The sequence below is a fragment of the Heptranchias perlo genome, chromosome 4, assembly GCF_035084215.1.
Source record: "Heptranchias perlo isolate sHepPer1 chromosome 4, sHepPer1.hap1, whole genome shotgun sequence".
Lineage (NCBI taxonomy): Eukaryota > Metazoa > Chordata > Chondrichthyes > Hexanchiformes > Hexanchidae > Heptranchias > Heptranchias perlo.
In genome coordinates, this window is record NC_090328.1 from 102,705,538 (window position 1) to 102,731,268 (window position 25,731).

Sequence of the window (25,731 nt, forward strand, 5' to 3'; positions counted from 1 at the left end):
TTAGCGAAGCAAACATTTATTTTGGTGCAAGTTTACAGCAAACTTTAAGGCCTAAACCCCTCCCCGACGGACAAAGCAAAATGCAACACATCAGGAGCGCTTCTGCGGTTCATCTGAAGTGGAAGCATTTAGTATTACAAAGACAGTCTAGTATAAAAAAATAAAAAGCAATTCAGAGCTCAGTTTACAATAACCATTTGATGAATGTCTTCATGTAGAACCGTTACAGGCTGTTATAAAAAGAAAGAGCAACTACATTGTAATGCAAAAATTTAACGATATTCACTAGAACAAAACAAAAAGTATAAAAATGACTTAATAAAACAAATGCATGAACGTTTAAGATACTACCTGCAATTCCAACATGCAGGAACAAAAACTAGTTTCGATTATTTGGCGTTAAAGCAGATTTGGCCTCAACAGGTTAATACAAAAAAAAACGATACACTATAACATAAAAACGCCACTGAATTACTATACACATCCAAAAACAATGGAAACCATCACCCTCCAATCATTTTATAAAACATTTTAAAGAAAGGGGGGGGAAGAAACCAAACAAAAAATGTACACCTAGGCTTCGGCAGTTTTATGTGGTAACACTAACGTGCTTATTTGCTGCTATGCTTTTTTTTCCCTGGGGTTTTTTACGGATATTCAGTGTTAAATAGCAAGTTGTCTACAAATCAGAACAGTTACAAAATACAGAAACAAAAAGGCCCTACCCCACCTTCCCCCGAGCTAGGTGCTTCATTTTAAATTTGGAGACGATTTGTGGGTTGTAGCTGCTCAGCTTTCAGTAGCCGGTCCTGTCTCCATCTGACCAGCCTCAGTATCGGCTGCTGGTTGTTTCGCTAACTGTGATGCATCGGATTGATTCGGTTCACTGAAGTAAAGAGGAGAAAAAAGTACCACATTACACAATCAAATTTTATTCCTTTAAAATCAGTGTTCATATCAGCCTTAGAAGGAGACACAATTGTTATTTTCCCAATGGGAAAAGAAGCCCCGCCTCCTCCAATGGCTGAATTGGTGGAGACTAAAGTGGCACTGAGCCACAAAGATCAGCAGGGTTCCAGATTCTATTCCTGGTCTGTGCTCAGTTACCTTAATTCAACCTGAGTTAGGGAAGGGGGAAAGCCAGAGTTCCCACTTTCGGTTGCTATCCAGTGATTGCCCCTCTCCCCTTCCTCCCTCCATCCGTAGATTTCAGGCAGGGACAGGATCTGGCTCTGCTGTTACGTTCCTCATGCTATACACCCGCTGGTCGTTTTGTCCACTCAACTGCATCATCAGTTTGTTGGCAGTCTCAGAAAAAGAATGGCCACTTGGATGAGGTACTGGGGAACAGTAGAAGTGTGAAGGGTGCATTTCCAGAGAGTAAAAATTCAGACCTAATTGGTGCGCATTCAATGCTAACGTCAAATAATTCAATCACCAGTACGAATGGACTTAGAAAGCTGCACAAAGCCACAAGGGACAGCCGTGTTTCTGGAGGAACAATGCCACTAAATGTAAATTGGACAGTTACCGCTGAGAATTTAACAAACTGAAGATTACAAAGGCATAGCATTCTTCATCAAAATAAGCCCCACTTCCATTATTCATCAATATATTTCAATAGATGTCAAAGCATGAACAAAAAAAACGAAGTTACCCAGGATTTAAGAACCAACCACCAGTTACCTGCTCGACTCAGTGGGTTAGCCACTGTGTTTTTAATTCAAGGACCTGGATTCAAATTCAAATCCAGATTGATAGGATGCAAGTCTCTTCCCAATGACTGCCTCGTCTAATAGATACTACACCCAGAACCCCTAGATTTCAGGAGCCCCTTAAGGCCAATTTCTGCAGAGAATCTAAATTCTGCACAGAACTATGCAATTTCTGTGACATATTAATAAACGGTCGACACGTATATTAGGAAAAGTCTACAGTGACGACAATTTCCAGATTTAAAAAAAACTTGAGAGAATCGCTTGAATTACAAACTCCCTAACCCTCTCTGCCTCTGCCTCCTCCTTTAAGACTCTCCTTAAACCTACCACTTTGACCAAGCTTTTAGTCACCTAAAATCTCCTTCTTTGGCTTGGTGTAAATTTTTGTCAGATTATGCTCCTGTGAAGCACCTTGAGATGTTTTATTACATTAGAAGGCGCTATATAAATACAAGTTGTTATTAACAGTACCAGATTCGGAGGTAAGCACAGAGCTGGAGCAGCCAGTCCACCAGAGGCCAGAAGGAGCAAGCCACTAAAAGGCAGGCAACTACTAGGAGAAAGAGAGGTAAGGTTCAGCTCCCTAGGAGCAGCAGTTGAAATATCACCAGCAGAACTGGGAGACGCATTTGGCTTTTACACAGGCTTCGTAGTTAACACTGAAATCATACACTCTTGTGCCAGCTTGAGATTTCTGTGTTAATTAAGAACTTTACTGTGAAAACCCCCTTGTATTTCTCCCGATGCTTTTTGCAGTGGAGGTGGTTCCGTGGGTGCGGAACTATGGAGTGCCAGGAGCCCTGGCTATACCAGACATTGCTCAGCACCGACATCCCACACGCCCCTGAGCACAAAGTGCAAAAAAATGTGATTTTGGCAGAATCTCCCAAAGAATGCCCCTTTACAGGTTAACCAATTAGTGGCGCCTTGTGGACCTCACTCTACCACGGCTGCTCACCCTGCCTAACTGCCAACGTGACAGTTCAAAGACAGCCACAAGGTCTCCAGCATGGACCACTCTATGAAGGCGGTAAAGCAACTAACAAAATCAAAATATAAAAGGGTCAAAATAGCTATGGACCACATTCAAACCCAGATCCCCATAATAGATTTTAATCCATCCCAAGCTTTAAGCTTCACTTCAACACACCCACCTGTTTTGTGGCAGCTGCACAGCATCCGATTTATTCTTCTTCTCATCTCCAGCCTTGTTCTCTACTCGTTTCAATGAGTGGCCATTCTCTGTATCTTGCGATACAACTTCTCCATTCACCGTTTTAGTATCTGATAGCAAGCAGGAAACAGACACATTAGTTGGTTAACAGAAGCCGCAAGCAATTAGGATGCCGAGGTTGCGAACAGTCTGTTTCAGCCTGAGACAGGGAGGGGAGTCAGTAGTGAGGGAATGGAGTTTGTGTCGGGGACCGAAGACAATGTCTTTGGTTTTCCCAATGTTCAATTGGAGGAATTTGCAGTTCATCCAAGACTGGATGTTGGACAAGCAGTCCAGAGGCAGCGGCAGGGTCAAGAGAGGTGATGGTGGTGAAGTAGAGTTGGATATCGTCAGTATACATGTGGAACCAGACGTCATGACTTCAGTCGCCAAGGGGCAGCATGTAGAAGAGATATAGGAGGGAGCCAAGGATAGATCCATGGGTCTCCAGAGGTGACCATGTGGCAGCGCGGAGCACCACAGGAGAGGCCTAAGATATAAACAGCGGCGGCAGCAGAATCAGCAGCGCAGCACCATGGGAGAGGCCCAAGATTTAAAGAGCGGCGGCAGTGCGGGGCCCCACGGGAGAGTCCCGAGAAGATTTAAAGAGCGGCGGCAGTGCGGGGCCCCACGGGAGAGTCCCGAGAAGATTTAAAGAGCGGCGGCAGCGCGGGGCCCCACGGGAGAGTCCCGAGAAGATTTAAAGAGCGGCGGCAGCGCGGGGCCCCACGGGAGAGTCCCGAGAAGATTTAAAGAACGGCAGCAGCGCGGGGCCCCACGGGAGAGTCCCGAGAAGATTTAAAGAGCGGCGGCAGTGCGGGGCCCCACGGGAGAGTCCGGAGAAGATTTAAAGAGCGGCGGCAGCGCGGGGCCCCACGGGAGAGTCCCGAGAAGATTTAAAGAGCGGCGGCAGTGCGGGGCCCCACGGGAGAGTCCCGAGAAGATTTAAAGAGCGGCGGCAGCGCGGGGCCCCACGGGAGAGTCCCGAGAAGATTTAAAGAGCGGCGGCAGCGCGGGGCCCCACGGGAGAGTCCCGAGAAGATTTAAAGAGCGGCAGCAGCGCGGGGCCCCACGGGAGAGTCCCGAGAAGATTTAAAGAGCGGCGGCAGTGCGGGGCCCCACGGGAGAGTCTGGAGAAGATTTAAAGAGCGGCGGCAGCGCGGGGCCCCACGGGAGAGTCCCGAGAAGATTTAAAGAGCAGCGGCAGCGCGGGGCCCCACGGGAGAGTCCCGAGAAGATTTAAAGAGCGGCGGCAGCGCGGGGCCCCACGGGAGAGTCCCGAGAAGATTTAAAGAGCGGCGGCAGCGCGGGGCCCCACGGGAGAGTCCCGAGAAGATTTAAAGAGCGGCGGCAGCAGAATGGTCTCCCTGTAAAAGGGTGAAATAAAAAACAAAAAAAATCAATGAGTGACAACAGGTAGGTGAGTATTACTGTATTTTTTTTGTTCTCTAAGCTAGGGCAGTGGTTTAAACTAAGAGCTGGGAAACTATAACTATTACTTTATTAAATTAGTAATTTAAATTAGATAAACTAATTAGTTAATAGAACTAAAGATATCAAGTGAATAAAAACTTTAACCAATTAAATATATAAAACAGGGTTAGGTAGCGGTGGCACAGCAGGTGGTATGTCGTAACTGCAGCATGTGGGAGTTTGTGGAGACCAGCAAGTTCCCGAGCAACCACATCTGCAGCAAGCGTCTGCAGTTCAAGGAAATTGGGTTCAGAGTTTTGAGCTGGAATCCGAGCTGCAGACATTGCGATGCATCAGAGAGGGGGGAAGAGATATATCTGGACACTTTGATTCAGGAGGCAGTCACACCCCTTAGGTTAGGTAGTAGTTTAGATTTGGTCAGTGGTCAGGGACAAAGGGATGTGACTGTGAGTCAGGCAGGTATGGGGACCCAGGGTGCAGTGATGGAGGAGCGTCAGCCTTTATCCTTCTCCAACAGGTACGAGGTACTTGCTACCTGTGTGAATGAGAACAAAGACTGCAGGGAGGATGAGCAAACTGACCATGGCACTGTGGTACATTAAGGATATCTCCTCGCAGCTGAAGAAGGATCCAGTTGTTGTGGTCCACATAGGAACCAATGACATAGGTAGATCAAAGAATGAGGTTCTGCTGAGAGGGTTTGAGAAGATAGGGTCCAAATTAATAAGCAGAACCTCAAAGGTAATAATCTCTGGATTACTACCTGAGCCACGCGCAAATTGGCATAGGGTCAACAGATCAGACAGTTAAATATGTGGCTCAAAAAGTGGTGTGGGAGACAGGGGTTTCGATTCATGGGGCACTGGCACCAGTAGTGGGAAAAGAGGCAGCTATTCTTTTGGGACGGGCTCCATTTAAAAAAAGAGGTGGCTGCAGAGATAGTGGATGCATTGGTTGTAAAATTCCTCTAAAATTCCCTAGATTCTAGAAAGGTCCCAATGGATTGGAAGCAAATGTAACACTGCTATTCAAGAAAGGAGGGAAGAGGGAAAACAGGGAATTACAGGCCTGTTAGCCTGACATCAGTAGTCAGGAAAATGCTGGAATCCATTATTAAGGATGTAGTAAAAGGAGTACCTAGGAAATCAAAATATGATTAGACAGAGTCAACATGGTTTTATGAAAGGGAAATCATGTTTGAAAAATCTACTGGAGTTTTTTGAGGCTGTAACTAGCAAGATAAAGGGGAGTCAGTGGATGTCATATATTTGGATTTTCAAAAGGCATTCAATAAGGTGCCACACAAGATATGGGCTCATGGGGTTAGGGGTAATATATTAACATGGATAGAGGATTGGTTAACAGACAGAAAACAGAGAGCAGGAATAAATGGGTCATTCTCACTTGGCAGGGTGTAACTAGTTGGGTGCCACCAAGGATCAGTGCTTGAACCTCAGCTATCAACAATCTATATTAATGACTTAAGATGAAGGGATTGAGTGTAATATATCCAAGTTTACTGACGATACAAAGCTAGATGGGAAAATAAGCTATGAGGAGGACAAAAAGAGTCTGAAAAGGGATATAGACAGGTTAAGTGAGTGGGCAAGTGGGTAGCAGATGGAGTATAATGTGGGGAAATGTGAGGTTATTCGCTTTGGAAGGAAGAATAGAAAAACAGAATATTTTTTAAATGGTGAGAAACTATTAAATGTTGATGTTCAAAGGGATTTGGGTGTCCTTGTACACGAAACACAGAAAGTTAACATGCAGGTACAGCAAGCAATTAGGAAAGCAAATAGTATGCTGAATTTTATTGCAAGGGGGCTGGAGTACAAGAGTAAGGAAGTCTTGCTGCAATTGTACAGAGCTTTGGTGAGACCACACCTGGAGTACTGTGTACAGTTTTGGTCTCCTTGCCTTGGAGGCGGTACAACAAAGGTTCACTAGATTGATTCCTGGGATGAGAGGTTTGTTATATGAGGAGAGATTGAGTAGAATGTGCCTGTACTCTCTGGAGTTTAGAAGAATGAGAGGTAATGTCATTGAAACATACAAGATTAAGAGGGCTTGACAGGGTAGATGCTGAGAGGCTGTTTCCCCTGGCTGGAGAGTTTAGAACAAGGGGGCATCGTCTCAGGATAATACATCTGACATTTAGGACTGAGATGAGGAGGAATTTCTTCAGAGGATTGTGAATCTTTGGAATTCTCTACCCCAGAGGGCTGTGGATGCTGAGTCGTTGAATATATTCAAGACTGAGATCGATAGATTTTTGGACTCTAGGGGAATCAAAGGATATGGGGATCGGGCGGGAAAGTGGAGTTGAGGTCGAAGATCAGCCATGATCTTACTGAATGTTGGAGCAGGCTCGAGGTGCCGTGTGGCCTACTCCTGCTTCTATTTTTTATGTAAGAGAAACCATTACAGGAGATTCTCTGGCTACGACTGGATAGGTAATAGTGGAACAAAGCAAGGGCATTCCCGCTCAGCTGGACAACGGAGGAGAAGCACTGGAGAAGGATGGCGTGGTTAAACGTGTTTAAAAACTACGGAAATAAAGATGAGGAATAGTGCACCAAGGCCACAAAGGACGTCACTACTGACTTTGATTTAGGGCCAAAACCTGATCGAAGAGGTTCAACATGAAGCTGCGGGTAAGATAGCCGACAAGTAAGGGGCCAACGGACAGCAGCGCTGTCTTCTACTCCACAGCCGCGGATTATTTGCAGCATCTTTTGGAATACAGGTGATAGGTGTTGGGAATTGCAGGCACAATGCCTCTTCACTCCTACAGCTGGGTTATGTGCATCTATGGATGTTGTTCATCCTCCTTTATTGCTCCTTCTCTTCTTCATTCAAAAAATGCTCACAAGATAAATATGGATGAGCAAGGCCATTTAGCTCACATTGAATCAAGTACTGATCCCTCTTTGTGTGAAGACTGATTTCTTGATATAATTCCTATATTTGAGTCTGTGTTGATTTCTCCTATACTAGCGATCCTCCTCCCTTTCTCTGCACGGACCACAGCACAACCTGTGCCTCAGCAACCAGCACCACACAAGGGAGTCAAGGTGTGGACTGAGCAGCAAACTGTTCACAACTTCCTCTGACATAAAGACCTGGACTTTCCTTATGAAAATCACCCACTTCGAGGTGGTGGTCTGGCGAGTGAAGTGGGGCAGGGCACGTCAGCCGAAACTCCACACCTGAAAATGCCCCAGTATCATTTTCGTGAATCTGCGTTGCATCCCTTCCAAGGCCAATATATCTTGCCTGAGGTGCGGTGCTCAGAACTGAATGCAGTACTCCAGATAGTGTCTAACCAGAGCTCTGTACAGCTGTAACATAACTTCCACCCCTTTGTATTCCAGCTGCCTTGAGATAAAGGCCAACATTTCATTAGCCTTTTAAATTATTTTTTGTACCTGTCTCTTTGTGATTTCTGTACTTGGGCCCCTAAATTTTTCTCCTCATCCATAGTTCCTAGCTTCTCACCATTTAGAAAATATTGTGATCTATCTTTCTTATGTCTAAAGTGGATGACTTCAAACTCTCCCACATTGAACACCATCTGCCAGTTTTGCCCACTCACTTAATCGATCAATGTCCCTTTGCAACTTTCTGCTCCCATCTACACTATGTTCTGTGCCACCTAACTTAGCGTCGTCAACAAACTTGGATATATGGCTCTCTATTCCTTCATCCACGTCATCTATAAATACAGTGAAAAGCTGTGGCCCCAGTACAGATCCCTGAGGGGCACCACCAGTCACATCCTGTCAATTTGAGTACATACCCATTAACCCTACTCTCTGCCTCCTACCTCCTAACCAATTCCCTAGCCAAGCCAATAGGTTGTCTCCAATTCCATGTGCTCTCTTATGTGGAACCTTTTCATATGCCTTCTGGAAGTCCATATAAATAACATCCAGAGACACTCGGTGACGCATGCATGTCATCGAAAGAGGAAGCTCTCATTCCCTGGCACTAGTCACAGCGATGCTGGTAGGATTATAACTCCTGGTAGGGTCACCCAAGCCAGACAGGTTGAAAGGTAGGAGCCAGACTAATGGAAGTCCACCGGCCCTCCTGATAGTGAGTGTGTCAGGCTAACGACTTGTCCACGTAAAAATGCCATGAGTTACGGAAACAACCCAGAAATGAGACGAATCCATTACAGACTTGCAAATATAAACATCAACTGAAGAGAATCACAATATGTTGGATGCAAGGCAAGAGGATACTCAAATCGAAGTCAAATATCTTGCCCTGGACGGAAAGCAGTGGAAGAAATTGGTCACCTCATGTGCCACTAGGTACAGGAGGCTCTAACTAACTGATCACCTCCCTTTCAAGACTAGAGAACTGAACTTAACCCACTGCATTCAGTTAATTCGGAACTAGACGAAGGCTGGAGTAAGGATGGACTTTACCAGTCACTTGTTCCTCTGCGTTTTCAGCTTTCTTGTTAGTTTCCAGTTGATCATTTTTCTTCTCTTGCTCTCGTGCTTTGACTGCTTCCTCATGCTGCCGCTGGTCAGCAAGAGATTTATTCAGTACTTGCGCAATCACAGAATCACCTTCGCCAACCAAGAACATGGATTTGAATTTGTTGTAAATCATATCTGCCTTGAACATGATATCTTGACTGGCTTTGTAGTTTCGAATCTATAATGAGAGAAAACCAATGACAACATAATACCATTAATTGATCCAAAATAAATGTGTAACAGCCCTGACTAGACTTCTGTGGGTGCACAGAATATGGACATGGTTTGAGAATACAAATGCCACGGCCCAAGAAACTATATAGCATCAAATAGCGATACTAACAGGAGCTTTTGCTTCAATCGTAAGAGCAAGAATAGCCAATTCTTATGTCTTGGTCACAAATAAAGCAGTGTAAAATATCCCAATATAATTTCTGTAAAATCAGCCCATACCCTGCTGCACTTTGAACCTTTAAGCACATATAGCATGCCCTTTAAATTTAAGTCAGCTACTGCACTATTCTACAAAGCCTGCATCTGCCCAGCAGTTGAATACTTCCATCTGGAAGGCTGCAGAGCAAAATCAAAACTGTCCAAAACCATGTACATCAATGGATTGGATGAGCATAACTTCCTCATAATATAGCTCTACTGAGGCCTGAGCAGCATAGAATAAGAAAGGCTGCCTGCTCTCGAGGTAGTTAAACATATTACATACATTCTTTTCAAAACACATTTGCCGGGAAATGCCAACAAAATAACACTGGTTAAAGCAAACATTCTGGTTTGTTAATTATGTGGAACAGAGCCACACAGGCTAGGAAGGTTCCAGGTTCAATCCCTGGTCTATGCTGATTTGCTCCCATTGCTATTATAGTAGAGGACAACTGGGCTCAGTCGGCCAAGGCTTGGAAGGTTGGGGGTGGAAAGGAACCAGAGGTTTACAGAAGGAAGCCATTTCGCTCATCGCGTCTGTGTCAGCTCTCTTCTACAGCAATCCAAAACTAACCCCACTGCTCTATCTTTTTCTGCTTCAAATGTTAATCCAATTTTCCCTTAACAGATGCAATGGTCTCTGCCTAAGCCAACCCTTGTGGCAAAGCTTTCCATGCTCTAAAAACCCACTGCATAAATAGCCTCTCACTTCACTCTTCGCAACTATTTTAAATTGATGACACTTTGTCAGACTCCCCAGTTGAAGAGTCTCCTCATTCACTATAAAAGCCCTTCAGAATTTTTAGAAGTCTCTTAAATCTCCTTAGCCTTTTCTGCTCCAGGAGGTCATCCCAGTCCTCAATTCTCTCCTCATAAACTTAACTTCCCATCCCTGAAATCATCCTGATGATCCTATGCTGCATGCTCTCTATATACTTCCTGGTCCTTTAGTCTTTCTCAACTCAAGAACAGAAGCGGACCCAGAACTGGCACATGGGGTACACCACTTCCAAACCTTCCCTAATCCAAGCATCACTCTTTTATCCTAACTCCGTGCTTCCTGTCAACCAACTTTCTATCCATGCTGCTACATTTCCTTTTATACCGTACACCTGAACTTTTCTAACAAGCCTCCTGTGAGGCACCTTATCGAACTCTTTCTGAAAGTCCATATACACTACATCTACTGCATTCCCTTTATCTATCCAACTAGTCACTTATTCAAAAACTATTACATTTTGCAAACATGACTTGCCTTTAACAAATCTGTGCTGGCTGTCCTAATTTAATCCATCCACTTCTAAATACTCATTAATTTTGTCACGAATTATGAATTCAGAGGGGGGAAATAAAATGAAATCCAAGCTGATGGCCTGAATTCCTTCTCTTGATTGTTATCCAGTGACCCAGACGGAAAAGCGCATAAACACATGCCAGGTAATGATTCCACGGTCAACTAGCCAACATTCAACGTCCAGCCTCACAGCACTTTCAGAAGGGGAGGGGATGGAAAAGAGAGAGAAACAGGACAACAGATAGAGCAAGTGAGCAAAACCATCTCTAAATTCTAAACAGATCTAACCTTCTTAAGTGTTGCAATCAGTTCACTGTGTTTCTGCAGATGCTGTGGAGTAACCTGGAGTGCAGCGAGTTCATCTAAGGCCTCAATACATTTCTTCACATCCTAAAAGGAACAGAAGTTGTATGGGAAGGTACTACACCAGTTTTGCATCTGCAGTTATTATGAGAATACTGAATTCCTAAACGCAATGAAAAATGTAAAAAAGCTAGATATACCGTTGGGTTTAAACATGGAATCCTTGGGTTAATCAGTATCAGTTATGTTCAATTTGTAGGACTGGAGCCACATTGTAATTGGATGAAATTCCAACTCTTTCATACCAGCACATAGAATCATAGAAGTTACAACATGGAAACAGGCCCTTCGGCCCAACATGTCCATGTCGCCCAGTTTATACCACTAAGCTAGTCCCAATTGCCTGCACTTGGCCCATATCCCTCTATACCCATCTAACTGTCCAAATGCTTTTTAAAAGACAAAATTGTACCCGCCTCTACTACTACCTCTGGCAGCTCGTTCCAGACACTCACCACCCTTTGAGTGAAAAAATTGCCCCTCTGGACCCTTTAGTATCTCTCCCCTCTCACCTTAAATCTATGCCCCCTCGTTATAGACTCCCCTACCTTTGGGAAAAGATTTTGACTATCTACCTAGAACATAAGAACATAAGAAATTGGAGCAGGAGTAGGCCAATCGGCCCCTCGAGCCTGCTCCGCCATTCAATAAGATCATGGCTGATCTGATCCCAACCACAAATCTATGCCCCTCATTATTTTATAGACTTCTATAAGATCACCCCTTAACCTTCTACTCTCCAGGGAAAAAAGTCCCAGTCTATCTAACCTCTCCCTATAAGTCAAACCATCAAGTCCCGGTAGCATCCTAGTAAATCTTTTCTGCACTCTTTCTAGTTTAATAATATCCTTTCCATTAGCACAATGGTGACACATCTCAGTGGCGGTAGTGCCAGCGCAGTGTGGTGTTGTGCCATCTGCAGTATGACTGCCAGCTGGTTTCACCACATCAGTGCAAGCTCTCAGATGTCAACATCATGACACATTTATAAAACTGCACAAAGTGAAATACAATGGAGGAACTGGAGCAAAATAATTAAAAGGTACTTTATACTTTAGAGGCAGAAAATGCAACACTGGAACCTTAATTGACCACATTGCCATAATTTGCATTCTCATTACCCATGGAGTTCAAAGTCTTCGTGCTCGTTTTTGTCTCAAGAATTGATATTGGTGATAGAATTAATGGGATTTATTAGTGAATCCAACGTGATTTATACATGTTTTATACACTATTAAATATTTACTTTCTAAATTGCAACTATCCTTCATAACCCACATCAATTATGCAGCCGACATGATACCAGATGGGTCACTAACTGAAGTCCCTTTGCATTCTCAACAGGAGTACTGAAAAAAAAATCACATTGGTCTTGAACTCCTCCTCTAAACCCATCCACTTTTCTCTCTCCATCGTGAAAACCTTTTCAAAACCCATCTTTTCAACCAAACTTTCAGTCACCCCTCCTATTGCCCCCTCCCCAAATGGTTCAGCATCTATTCCCTTATCTATTCCTGTTTATTTTTCTCCCCCTCCACTGTAAAGCACTATGGGACGTTTTATACATTGAAGACTCTACATAAATGCAAGTTCTTGTTGATACTAGGACATAAAGTAGGTCACTGAGTATTGCAAAGCAACAAGAATATACGTGGTTTATGTCAAACTTGCAGGCGCCAGCATAAGCAGCCCAATTAAGGCTATGCAGGTAACAGTCATCAAAGAAGACATAGGACATAGACCTTGGATATATGGTACAAAACCTTCAGCCTCCTCTCGCTCATCCACAATGTCGCTCAATTCATAGTAACAACTTGTCCAACATAATGAATGGACTAGCACCAACCTGGAAGTGTTTTAGTTTTAGACAATCTAGTGTTAGTACTGGCTAAATAACATAACCCTGGACAATGCAGAGACTGAAATGGATGTACACATCCAGCCAGACTGGTTTAAGTCACATATTGTTCTCTAAATGGGGTCAAAGCCTTCTTTTGACAAGCTTTGAAAGCCCTTGTGAGAACTCCTCTAGATAGTGAGGAAGACATATATAGATCCGGAGAACAAGATGAGAAGTTTCAACCTCTGTCTTTATTGGCAGGTACCAAGCCTTTAGTGGTGCATTGGCTGCTGTGGCATCAGCTGTGACCGATGTCTGGGGGACTGCTGATCCTGCGATAATGGTCATTTCTGTTCTATTATCCTGTGCACCAGTGGGATCTAGCACGGTGAGAGCAGGAGGTGGTAATGTGAATCACAGAGAGGACCAGATGCCTGCTCCCTCCACCTTGTGAAATGTAGTTCAGGTAATTTGTTGCTAGTTATAGACTATTCCTGCAAACTGATGTCCTGTGCTTGATTTTCTTCTTGACCTGTAGCTCTTGCTGCAGCCTCTGAAGTGTCTCTGCTTTGAGCAAATTAAACATTCACAATGAGTCCTGAATGTCAGCTTGAAACAAGCTATCCTCCATTGCAACAGTGACTAAAGTTCAAAAGTACTTCATTGGCTGTAAAGCGCTTTGGGATGTCCTGAGGTCATGAAAGTTGCTATGTAAATGCGAGTCTTTCTTTTCATTAATCCACCCCTGGAAATGGCGCAGTCAGGAAGCAATATACACCTAGCTGTTGAGGTCATTCACTGGAAAGGAGCTATGGCAAAATGTGCAATCTCAGTGGCTGAAATTGTGTTCATCAAAAGTGATCACAGCATTTTAAGCTTCATAAATAGAGGCAGAGGGTACAAGAGTACTGAAATAATTGACAAATTTGTACAAAACACTAGTTAGGCCAGTTAGTAGGCATCCTAATAGAGAAAAGATATGAAACCAATAGAATGCATACAGCATAGATTCATCAAGATAATGTCAGGGATGGGAAACTATAGTTATGAGGACAGACTTGAGGTACTGGGACAATTTCCATTGGAGCAGAGAAGGGTGCAATAGGTTAGACACTGATCTTTCAGCTATATATCCTGGGCTTGAATGCATGCCAGACTGATGGGTAAGTCTCTGGTGTTCATTGGTTACAACAGTCCCATGTGAAATGAGTTTGGACAGTCTCGACTGAATTTAAATTGGCCACCTAGCTGGCTTTTTTTTTGTAAATACTTAGAAGCCACAGGATGGCTTATGAGAATGATCTGATATGGTCTTATGTCAGACGTAAACAAAAATGTTTATTTCTACTGTCCTTTATGGAAAGAAAGCTGCCATTCTTACCCAGTCTGGCCTCTTTGTGACTCCAGTCCCACTCTTAACTGCCCTCTGAAGTGGCCCAGCAAGCCACTCAATTGTATCAAACCGTTACCACCTTCTCAGGGCAAATAGGGATGGGCAATAAATTCCAGCCTCGCCAGCGACACCCATATCCCGTGAATTAATACTAACAAATTAATTTCCACGAGCTTTCATGACAAGTCATGTGTTCCTTGCTCAATTAAAAAAAGTTAAAAGATGATATTCTTAACAAACTACAGAACAATTACTAGATATTTACCCGAAACCATTGTCAAACTTGACCATCTAGCATGGTTCTATTTTTCAGAAATGGAAATTATAGATTGCTCCCTTCATCACAGATAATACCAAGTTAGGAATGAACCTGATTCTGTATCCAAACTACTCAGTGAGTACTCACAGGCTTGTCGATCTTCAGTGATACTTTAATTTCACCATGCAATTTATGAAGTCTCGATTCCATTGACATTTCTGTGAGTAAAGGTAAAGGAAGTCACACTTTATAAAGTAAAATCCAGTCAGCCTTTCTGATAATAGTCCAATGAATCTAGACAGACAGGTTCAAACCTCTTTTTTTCTCTATTTTCTTGAAGTTGAGTTTTTCTTCTTTCTTTCCTTCTTTCTCCTCTTTGGTTTGTCTAGACACAAGGATAAATCTGAATTTAAACAGATGAACTACAGCAATCTCTAACACCTGGTTGGAAAGAAACAAGCTCTGCACCCAAGTTCAGAACTTCTAAGCATACAGTGGAAGGACTTCCTTCCATCTAAGTACTTGACCCAGGATCATTCCTTGAGGTAGATTTGTGCTAAAAGAGGAAATCAGGAAGGACCAGCCAATACCGATTTGCCACTCAACACCCTGAAGGGAAGTCAGCCTCATTGCAGATATATCTCACTGCCAAAGTCCCTTACATGATGACCTGGATTAAGCAACTAGTGACAAATGAAGTACACAGCATTGGATCTAGGCTTCAAGGTAAGTTGCACGTCACAAGCAACTTGTCTCCACTCTGCAAAAGGCAGCTGTCAGAGGAAACTGAGGCTTGGGACAAGAGCTGCTGGAAAGCATTTCCTAGAAAGTAAATACAAGAACACATGCTCTTATCAAGAGCTTGGTACCCATCTTCACTGGATCGTAAGACAAGATAGATCCTACAAAAGCTTAGATAAGTCCAGCAGCTAAAAGCAATTCAACAGGATTTTCTGTTTCATTATCCTGGGTGTTACCAAAAACTTACCTAGATCTCGAGGCTAAGATAGACTTTCTCAAAAGGTATGGGGAGTTGGAACTTGCCCACAGGAGTGATTGAAGAAATGTGTCAAAATAAATCTAGAGTATAAAGGATAGGAAAAGGCCCAAAAATGTGACAGGAGGTAAGCAAGGTCTCTTTGGAGGTGCCAAGATGGTTTCAAGCTGACACGCTTGAATATGATTCAAACTAACAGATCCTCTGTGGCAGATTTGGTAATCTAATACCTGAGCTAGACAGGTGCACCATACTCCAGGGCACTGCTGATGACTGATTAACCAGCCTAACTCATTTATGCGACTTGGATGATAGATCAGTTGCTGGGGACTGGGATTCTTCCTATTTGGCTCCAGATAGCCAAAGCCCTAGTGGTAAGGTGCTCCTAGCTCAATAAGCATCAGAAACCCTAACAATGCTGGTAAGCTGCATGTAGCCCTCAAGCTTTAGCTCTTACTAATATGAATTAAGTTCGCTGAGCTTTGGTACGTGGTATACATCATTAATTTATTTGGGTGGTGGGGGAGGGGGGGGGGAAGGAAGAAAAAAAAAAGAACTGAAGGAAATTGTTTGCTCAAATAATAATTGGGGCCTCACTGACTGACTCGTAACTAAGGTCAATGGAACCAGGTCAAAGTGAGGATCTACAGGAATCAATACCTGGAATTGTGTTCATCAAAAGTGAACACAGCAGGCAGATTGTACAAGAGTACTGAAATAATTGACAAATTTGTACAAAACACTAGTTAGGCCAGTTAGTAGGCATCCTAATAGAGAAAAGATATGAAACCAATAGAATGCATACAGCATAGATTCATCAAGATAATGTCAGGGATGGGAAACTATAGTTATGAGGACAGACTTGGGGTAGTGGGTCAATTTCCATTGGAGCAGAGACAGTCAAGAGAAGATTTAATAGTGTGTTTAAAAAAAAAATGAAGGATTTTGATAGTGAATAGGGAAAGACTGTTTGCTCTGGTTGGGAAGTCAATGACGAGAGGGGTTAAGAGAAATTTCTTTACACAGCGGGTTGCTGGAGCTTGGAATTCTTTGCCTCAGGGGGAGGTTGAGCCAGAGGTCACTGCATCTTTTAAGGGGAAAATAGGATAAATATTTGAAACAGAGGAAGATAGAGGGGAGAGAGCAGGGCAGTAGGATTAGTTTTCGATTGCTCCAGCAAACATTATGGACGAATAGCTTCCTCTGTGCTACAAACAGAAACACAATACTCAAGAATAATTATGGAATTAAACTGGCCCACCTATAACCCGTCACGAAGGCACTCAATCCTGACATTCGATGCAAAGTATTCCAATACTCAACATATCATCTTGATCAATACACAAAAACGTATTAACAGAAACTGATGCTTACTGCTCATCTTTTTTGTTCTCCTCCACTTTGCGTAGCTTTTCCTCTTGTTCCTTCTCATTCTGCTTTTTCATTAGATTTCGTCTATTAGCAGCATCCCACTTTGTTTTCTTGCTTTTCTCTTCCTTTTAACGTAGATGGTCAAAAAAAGGCATTGATGAGAAAAGGTAAAGAGAATACAAGATAAAGATGTATCAGAGGAGTGCACGGAAACCTGTTCTATGATAGGAAAAGTTTACGATTAAAAGCACCTTAGCACAAGCTGATCTATTAACCAAAACTCTGCATAGAGGTGCTAAGCTCAAAAGTATGAGAGATATTACAGGATGTCATTATTTCATGGAAAGCTTCAATTTCTTCTGCTCAATGGCCAAACTGAACAACCACACAATCCACAAAGATAAAACATCACTTCCAGCAGATCCTGATTCTACAATTAAAGGAACTTGTTCACTCAAACAATAAATGGGGCATCAAGAACTAAATCAACAGATCTTTCAAGAACCATAGAATATGGAACTTTATCCAAACATATTTGGTAGTCCCTCAAAAAAGTAGCAGTCATTTATAACTGCCTTTATATGTAACAGGAACAGCTGTTCTAGCACTACACTGGAAAACAAACAAACAATGGCCACTTTTTACTTTTTTGTACCTAGGGAAAAGCTTCCCAGTTACAATTTTGAAGTTTATCTCGTTGCTAAAAACAAAAGGATGCCACCCACCATGAAAAACATCTATCTGCCCTAGCAGTTCGTACAAGTGTTAAGCTATCCACCACTTCCACATGGTTTGAAAAGGAAGCAACTTTCGAAATGTACGTCATTAATTGATTCCAAATCCAATATTTTTACTCATCAGGAATATATCAGACACATTGTCAAATCATGGCACTGGGCTTCTGTAAAGGCTATTTCATCTTCAAACCTGCTCCTAACAGACCATAAACAAGATATAGTCACCAACTTTCACTCTCCCTCATTAGGTTAAACAGAGGGAGATGAATAAATATGAATCAGGTTTTCAAGAACAATGAAACTCAAATCCGCTCCCCATGTTTTTAGATATCGGACAGTACATACTTCATCTTCTGGTTCCTCCTCTTCAGAATCTGAAGTTGACTTAGTCTTGGTGTTCCTCCTTCGCTTGGGTTCTACGTCCTTCTTTCCTTCCTTTTTTACCAGTTCTTTTTTTGGTTTGTCGTTCTTTTTCTCCTCTTTCTTCTCTTCCTCCTCCTTTACTTTCTTCTGTTCTTGTTGCTTCTTCCGCTTTTCCTCTGGAGCCATCTTCTTTTCATCGGCTTTGTTCATACCATCACTCTCACTGGCAGTACATACAAAACAGCAAACGTGTTATATGCAGACTTTAAAACAAGCACCAGTAGAACTTAAAATCATAAAATCAATAAAGTTTTAACAGAGGAGACAGTCGTTTGATCAGAGCTATCTACACCAATCCCATTTCCTCCCCCTATCCCCATACCATTTAATATGGGGACATAATTTTAAAATTAGAGCTAGACCATTTAGGAGGGAAATCAGGAAGCACTTCTTCACAAAGGGTAGTAGAAATCTGTAATTCTCTCCCCCCAAAGGGTGTTGATGCTCGAACAATTGGAGCTTTCAAGACTGACGGCAACAGATTTTGTAAGGTAAGAGTATTCAGGGATACGGAACACAGACGGTAAATGGAGTTGAGGTACAAATCAGCCATGATCTAATTAAGTGGCAGAATCGGCTTGAAGGGCTGAATGGCTTACGCCTGTTCCTATTGTTTTCCTTCGTGCTTATCTAATTCTCTCTCAATTGTGATTATCGTAGCTTCAACAGCCACTTGTGGTAATGTATTCTATGCACTGATAACCCTTTGCATGAAAAAGGATACTTCTAACCTCACCCTGTATCCTTGTAGGACTAATCCCAAATTTATGCCCCTTGTTCACAATTCAACGACCAGTGGAAATATTTTTTTAAACTATTAATCCTCACAAATCCTTTCAAAATTTTCAACGCCGTCAGGTCTCTTCTTCACCTTTTCTTCAGAGAATACAGTCCTAGTTTCCAAGTCTCATCATGACAGTTATACCAAGCCATTGCTGATACCATCCTAGTGAACCTAAGTTGCACCTTTTCCACGGCTCCAATGTCCTTTCTGTACTTCTGTTTCTCTCTATCCTGCAAAAACGGACACTTACAAGATGCCAGTTCATAGATACACATTGTTATGCGTGCTTTAAATAATCATGTGCACCGAGAATAGCAATATAAACATGACCAATGGGAGAAATCAGCTGCCTGTAAAGGCAGATTAGCTTGGTGAGTGAATTGGTCTTTAAAAAATAAAAACAGACAGTTAAGGGCATTTAGGGGAATCACTGGCACTCCAGCAGGTAATGCATGGGTTGTGCATAGGGCTAGGAGAACATCAGGAGATTTCAAAGGCATGTTGATAGTAATGTGCTACCCCAGGCCAGCCTCCAACCCATCCCAAAGCCCCACATGAGCAGTCCTAGGGCTGACTGAACAGGTCCTAGTGCCTGCTCAAACCCTACAGGGACCTGCTGCTGTCTCAATCCAATGCAACACCTCAACTCCTCCCCCACCCCACCAAAACCAGGAATGAACCCAGCCCCATCACCGAGCACCCTCTAATCTGACCTATAGGACTATTTAGGACACTCACTGTATGTACGTGTAAGTATCCTGCAATCACTCAGGAGCAACTCATGATGGGCAAAAGAATGTATAAAACAAATCATCCTGGTTAAAGAAAAATGAAAAAACACCAATCCGATGATAAAGGGATTTGATAGAGCAGATAGAGAAAAACTATTTCCTCTGGTGGGGAATATAGAACAAGAGGGGGATAATCTTAAAATTAGAGCTAGGCCATTTAAGAGTGAAATCAGGAAGTACTTTTTCCACACAAACAAAAAGGGTAGTGGAAATCTGGAACTCTCTTCCCCCAAAAGGCTGTGGATGCTGGGTCAATAGAAATGTTCACGATTGATATCAATAGATTTTGTGAGGTAAAGGTATTCAGGGATATGGAACACAGGCGGGTAAATGGAGTTGAGGAACAGATCAGCCGTGATCTAATTGAATGACGGAACAGGCTCGAGGGGCTGTCTTGGCCTATTCCTGTTCTTACGTTCCTAATATTTGGTTCTCAAAAGTATCATTAACAGGATCCTTCTCAAGGGAATCGACAGGTCCTGAAGCAACTAATTCCTCAATTGTACACCAAAAAATTTCTTTAGTACATCTTTCGGATGAGATGTTAAACCTAGGCCCTATCTGGCCTCTCGGGTGGATGTAAAAGATCCCATGGCACTATTTCACAGGGGAGTTCTTCTCGGTGTCCTGGCCAATATTTATCCCTCAACCAGCATCACTAAAAAAAAATTATCGTGTTTATTATCACATGAAGCAGTCCGTGCCCGCATGCAGCAAGACCTGGGCTCATAAGTGGCAAGTAACATTCACGCCACACAAGTGCCAGAAAATGACCATCTCCAACAATAGAGTGTCTAACCACCTCCCCATGACATTCAACGGCATTACCATCACCGAAACCCCATCATCAACATCCTGGGGGTCACCATTGACCAGAAACTTAACTGGAAAAGCCACATAAATACTGTGGCTACAAGAGCAGGTCAGAGGCTGGGTATTCTGCGGCGAGTGACTCACCTCCTGACTGCCCAAGCCTTTCCACCATCTACAAGGCACAAGTCAGGAGTGTGATGGAATACTCTCCACTTGCCTGGATGAGTGCAGCTCCAACAACACTCAAGAAGCTCAACACCATCCAGGACAAAGCAGCCCATTTGATTGGCACCCCATCCACCACCCTAAACATTCACTCCCTTCACCACCAGCGCACTGTGGCTGCAGTGTGTACCATCTACAGGATGCACTGCAGCAACTCGCCAAGGCTTCTTCGACAGCACCTCCCAAACCCATGACCTCTACCACCTAGAAGGACAAGAGCAGCAGGCACATGGGAACAACACCACCTGCACATTCCCCTCCAAGTCACACACCATCCTGATTTGGAAATATATCGCCGTTCCTTCATCGTCGCTGGGCCAAAATCCTGGAGCTTCCTACCTAACAGCACTGTGGGAGAACCTTCACCACATGGACTGCAGCGGTTCAAGAAGGTGGCTCAGCATCAACTTCTCAGGGGCAATTAGGGATGGGCAATAAACGCTGACCTTGCCAGTGACACCCACATCCCATGAATGAATAAAAAAAAAAATTGCTGTTTGTGGGATCTCGCTGTGCACAAATTGGCTGCCACGTTTCCCACATTATGACAGTGACTACACTTCAAAAGTATTTAACCGGCTATAATGTGCTTTGAGGCGCCGAGATAGCGAATGGTGCAATGTAAATGTAAGTCTTTCTTCCTTTGAATGCAAATCATTGCTTATAACAATAATGAGTCATAATTTCTCTAAAAATAAAAGCAGAGAATGTTCTCACTCTGTTTTAGTAAGGTGGTAGTACCAATCAGATTAGGATCGTACTGAATGATTGAAACAATGCAACGTTAAGGCTCCACTAACCTCCAAAGTCTTAACCAGTGAATGGCCTGTAGATTAATTGCACACTAACCTTTCATCGCCCGAGCGTGAAGGTATCACCACTACTCTGGGTCGCCTTCCTCTGGGTTTTGGAGTCTTCACTTCAACAGCTGAAAGTGTAAGGCACAAGAGATGCGTAAACTAGAGAACTTTTTAAATGGAGAAATTCAACACTCAAACACCGCCACTGAAAATACTTCAAAGAGCATTATTCATATTAATAAAAACAACTGCGTGCATCTGAAATTAGTTGCACTGCTTTTGTTGGGGGAGCGGAATGAGAGGAGAAGAGCACATAAAATACATTTCTTTAAAAAAACAAAAACTCACCTAGTTCTAGTATTGATCAAAATTATTGCAGTAAGAAAACATGATACCCTAAGTACAAAACCAAGTTAAATCTATGAAACAGATCTCATATGTGTGGTGCCTTATCAAAGTGATGCTACAGCCTTAAGTTTCAGGCTGACTCACATCTGCATTGCTCTTCTGGTAATTAAAGTTTAATTTTTTTTTTAAGGCAAGTCACCATCTACAAAAAAAAATGTGCAAGCGCCAAGAAGTACTGTTATGAGTCTCACTGATGCTTCAGGATTATTTAACTAATTGCACCATATAAACCCACCCAGACTGCCCACTCCCCCATCTTCTCTCTCAGCCCTACGGAGAATGCCAAGCCATGATTATCACGGCCTAGTTCCACACCTGCCAAGCAGCTTCTTTACAAATGCAATAGTCCATCAGCAGCTTCCAAAGCTCATTATAAACTGACCTGTGGCCAAAGACTGCATGCAATTTCTTAACAGCCATGCTTCCCACATTTTAGGTTTAGGTTCCACCAGCTTCTGTCTGTAGAGAATTCAGTTCAAGCTAAATATTTATCAATGAGCAAAACTGCTTGGTGTGAATTCCTCCAGCTAATCTCAGGGCATATTACACCGATCCCCTGAATTAGCCAATCACTTGTTAAGTCTCTCAGAAAAGTCTAATCTTCGTGCATACTAGCGTGGGCCTCACCCTCCCATGGGCCCTCAAGCAAACAGATGCAGCGAGTTGTAATGACCTGGAATGCACAGCCTGAAAGGGTGATGGAAGCAGATTCTATAGTAACTTTCAAAAAGGAACTGGATAAATACTTGAAGGGGAAAAATTTACAGGACTATGCGGAAAGAGCAGGGGAATGGGACTAATTGGATAGATCTTTCTAAGAGCCGGCACAGGCACAATGGGCTGAATGGCCTCCTGTGCTGTACTATGTTACACAGGCTGCAAAAGAGGTAAATAAGTTTTTTGCCTCAGTTTTTACAGGAATCGGGTTACTTATTCAATATGGAAAGGGAAATAGATAGTGTTGCATAGGTACAGGAGTAGGCCATTCAACCCCTCGAGCCTGTTCCGCCATTCAATTAGATGATGGCTGATCTGTACCTCAACACCATTTACCCAACTTAGCTTCATATCCCTTGATACCCTTACCTAATAAAGATATCACCAATTTGAAACACCGCGTGATTGCCGAACAACTGTGCAAACTTAACCTTAACAAATCTCAAGGGCCGATTAAGATGCATCAGAGGGTCATTAAGGAACTACGGGAGGGTAGTGCAGGAACTCTGGCACGGATCTTCCATAAATCATTGAATGCTGGAGGTGTGCCTCGGGACTGGAAAAAGGGAGATGTTACTCCTATTTTTACAAATAGTAGCACAAGTAACCCAGGAAACTACAGACCGGTGAATCTGACGTCCATTGTGGATGGAGTTATGGAAACCCTTATTAAAGGCAAAATTATGGATCATCTGGATAGAAATAAAATAATAAAAAAAGATAACCAATACGATATCATGAAAGGGAAGTCTTGCCAATCTAATTTACTGGTTTTCTTTGAGGGTATGACAAAGGAGCTTGATATGGGTAAAGCAATGGATGTGGTGTACTTGGATTTCAGAAAGGTCTTTGATACAGTTCTTTTGGAAAGGCTAGTACTAAAAATAAAGAAATCGGGTATCAGTGAAAATATTTTCGAATGGATATGTAATTGGTTAACCAACAGAACTCAGAGGGTGGGGATACAGCTATGGTCATCAGCCTGGGAGAATGTTACTAGTGGGGTCCCACAGAGGTCTGTTTTTTAACCTCTTTTGTTTAATACCTTCATAAATGGTCTGGAGCTAGGTGTCACAAGCACAATGGCTAAATTTGCAGATGATACTAAGTTAATGAAGGTGGTAGACTCCAGAGCTGATCAGCATATACTACAGGAGGATTTGAATATACTTGGGAATTGGGCAGACAGGTGACAGGTGAAATTCAATGTAGAGAAAGGCAAAGTAAACGGAAATAAAATAAAGTGTATGGAGAATGAAAAAGAACTGTGGGGCCTGATTGACAATAAATTGAAGCTATTGCAACAGTGCTCAGTGGCAGTGAGTAAAGCAAATCAGATGTTGAAAGATCACAATTGAGCCAAAAAGAGTGAGGTAATCCTGCCACTTTATAAAACATTGGTGCAACCGCACTTAGAATGCCATGTACAGTTCTGGTCATCACAGTACAAAAAGGATATTTCAGCCACTGAAAGAATGCAGAAGAGAGCAATCAGAATGATTGAGGGTATTGGATTATGAGGAGCGATTATGTACATTGGGCATGTTCCACTGACTTCCTCCAAATAAAAGGCGTTGCTTTGGGAACCCGTATGGGTCCTAGCTATGCCTGCCTTTTTGTGGGGTACGTGGAACATTCTTTGTCACCCCCCCCCCTCCCCGGTACATCGATGACTGTACCGGTGCCACTTCCGGCTCTCTCCCCAAACTGGTTTCATCAACTTTGCTTTAAATTTCTACCCTTCCCTCGCCTTCACATGGTCCATCTCCGACTTCTCTATTCCCATTTCTGGGGAGAGGCTGTCAACCAATATCTATTATAAGCCCACCGACTCCCACAGCTACCTTGATTACACTTCCTCCCACCCCACTTCCTGTAAGGACTCTATTCCCTTTTCCTAGTTTCTCCATCTCCATCACATCTGTTCTGACGATGCCACCTTCCACACCAGTGCTTCAGACGTGTCTTCCTTTTTCCTCAACCAAGGATGCCCCTCCAATGTAGTTGACAGGGCCCTCGACTGTGTCCATTCTATTTCCCGCACTTCTGCCCTCACCCCTTCCCCTCCCTCCCAAAATCACAATGGGGCCCCTTGTCCTCACCTTCCAGCCCACCAACCTCCACATTCCACGGATCATCCTCCATTTCCACCACCTCCAGCACGATCCCATCACCAAATACATCATCCCCTTCCCTCCCAGCATTCCGAAGGGACTGCTCCCTCCGCGACATTCTGGTCCACTCTTCCATCACCCCCAACACCTGCTCTCCTCCCCACGGCACCTTCCCGTGCGAGCGCAGGAGATGCAACACCTGCCCTTTCACCTCCTTCCTTCCTACTGTCCAGGGCCCCAAACATTCCTTCCAGGTGAACGAGCGATTTACTTGTACTTCTTTCAATTTAGCACACAGTATTCGCTGCTTATAACGCGGTCTCTTCTACATTGGGGAGACCAAACGCAGATTGGGTGATCGCTTTGTTAAACACCTCAATCCGCAAGTGTGACCCTGACCTGCCGGTCGCTTGCCATTTTAATTCCCCGTCCCACTCCCACTCTGACCTCTGTCCTTGGTCTCCTACACTGTTCCAATGAAGCTCAAGGAACAGCACCTCATCTTTCGATTAGGCGCTTTACAACCTTCTGGACTCAACACTGACTTCAATAACTTCAGATCATAACCACTGCTCCCAATTTTTCAGACAGCAAGTGCTGATAAGGGTTCTGAAGTTGCCATTTACAGCTCCTCTAGACCCATCTTTTGTTTCTTTACTTGTCCCATTACAACCTCCTTGCCTCGCACCATCATCCCTTTTGACATTTAATCACTCCTGCCCTCTACCCTATCAGAGACCTACCCTTTGGTTCTTTCCTCCCCCCCGCCCCCCCACCCTTCCCCTGCTCTGTATTTGCTTAAAAACTGTTTAATCTTCAACTTCTTACAATTCTGACGAAGGGTCACCGACCTGAAACGTTAACTCTGTTTATTTTGCCACGGATGTTGTCTGACTTGCTGAGTATTTCCAGCATTTTCTGTTTTTACTGCAGAAACAATACTTTAGTGAGTGAGTAGTAAATCTATTGAACAGGTTCCCTATGGTATCGGTGGAAGCAGTTAGCACTGATTCATTCAAATGTAAATTAGATAGATTTAAGTCAGAAAATATTTTGGGATGAACTATTTGAGTAATTTGAGACATGACATATGCTAAGTGTAGCAT

At 43.2% G+C, this 25,731-nt stretch overlaps 1 protein-coding gene across 1 annotated transcript in view; it reads right to left on the reverse strand.

Moving 5' to 3' along the window:
- psip1a (PC4 and SFRS1 interacting protein 1a) overlaps positions 1-25,731 on the reverse strand; it is a 41,946-nt gene continuing 16,215 nt past the window's right edge. Inside the window, exons 7-15 of the mRNA XM_067983407.1 lie at positions 21,436-21,514; positions 17,896-18,136; positions 16,817-16,938; positions 14,760-14,830; positions 14,593-14,663; positions 10,879-10,980; positions 8,805-9,039; positions 2,873-3,002; positions 1-886 (exon numbers count right to left, since the gene is read on the reverse strand). Coding sequence (XP_067839508.1) covers positions 790-886; positions 2,873-3,002; positions 8,805-9,039; positions 10,879-10,980; positions 14,593-14,663; positions 14,760-14,830; positions 16,817-16,938; positions 17,896-18,136; positions 21,436-21,514 — 1,148 coding nt within the window. The 3' untranslated portion in view covers positions 1-789. The remainder of the gene's footprint in view (positions 887-2,872; positions 3,003-8,804; positions 9,040-10,878; positions 10,981-14,592; positions 14,664-14,759; positions 14,831-16,816; positions 16,939-17,895; positions 18,137-21,435; positions 21,515-25,731) is intronic.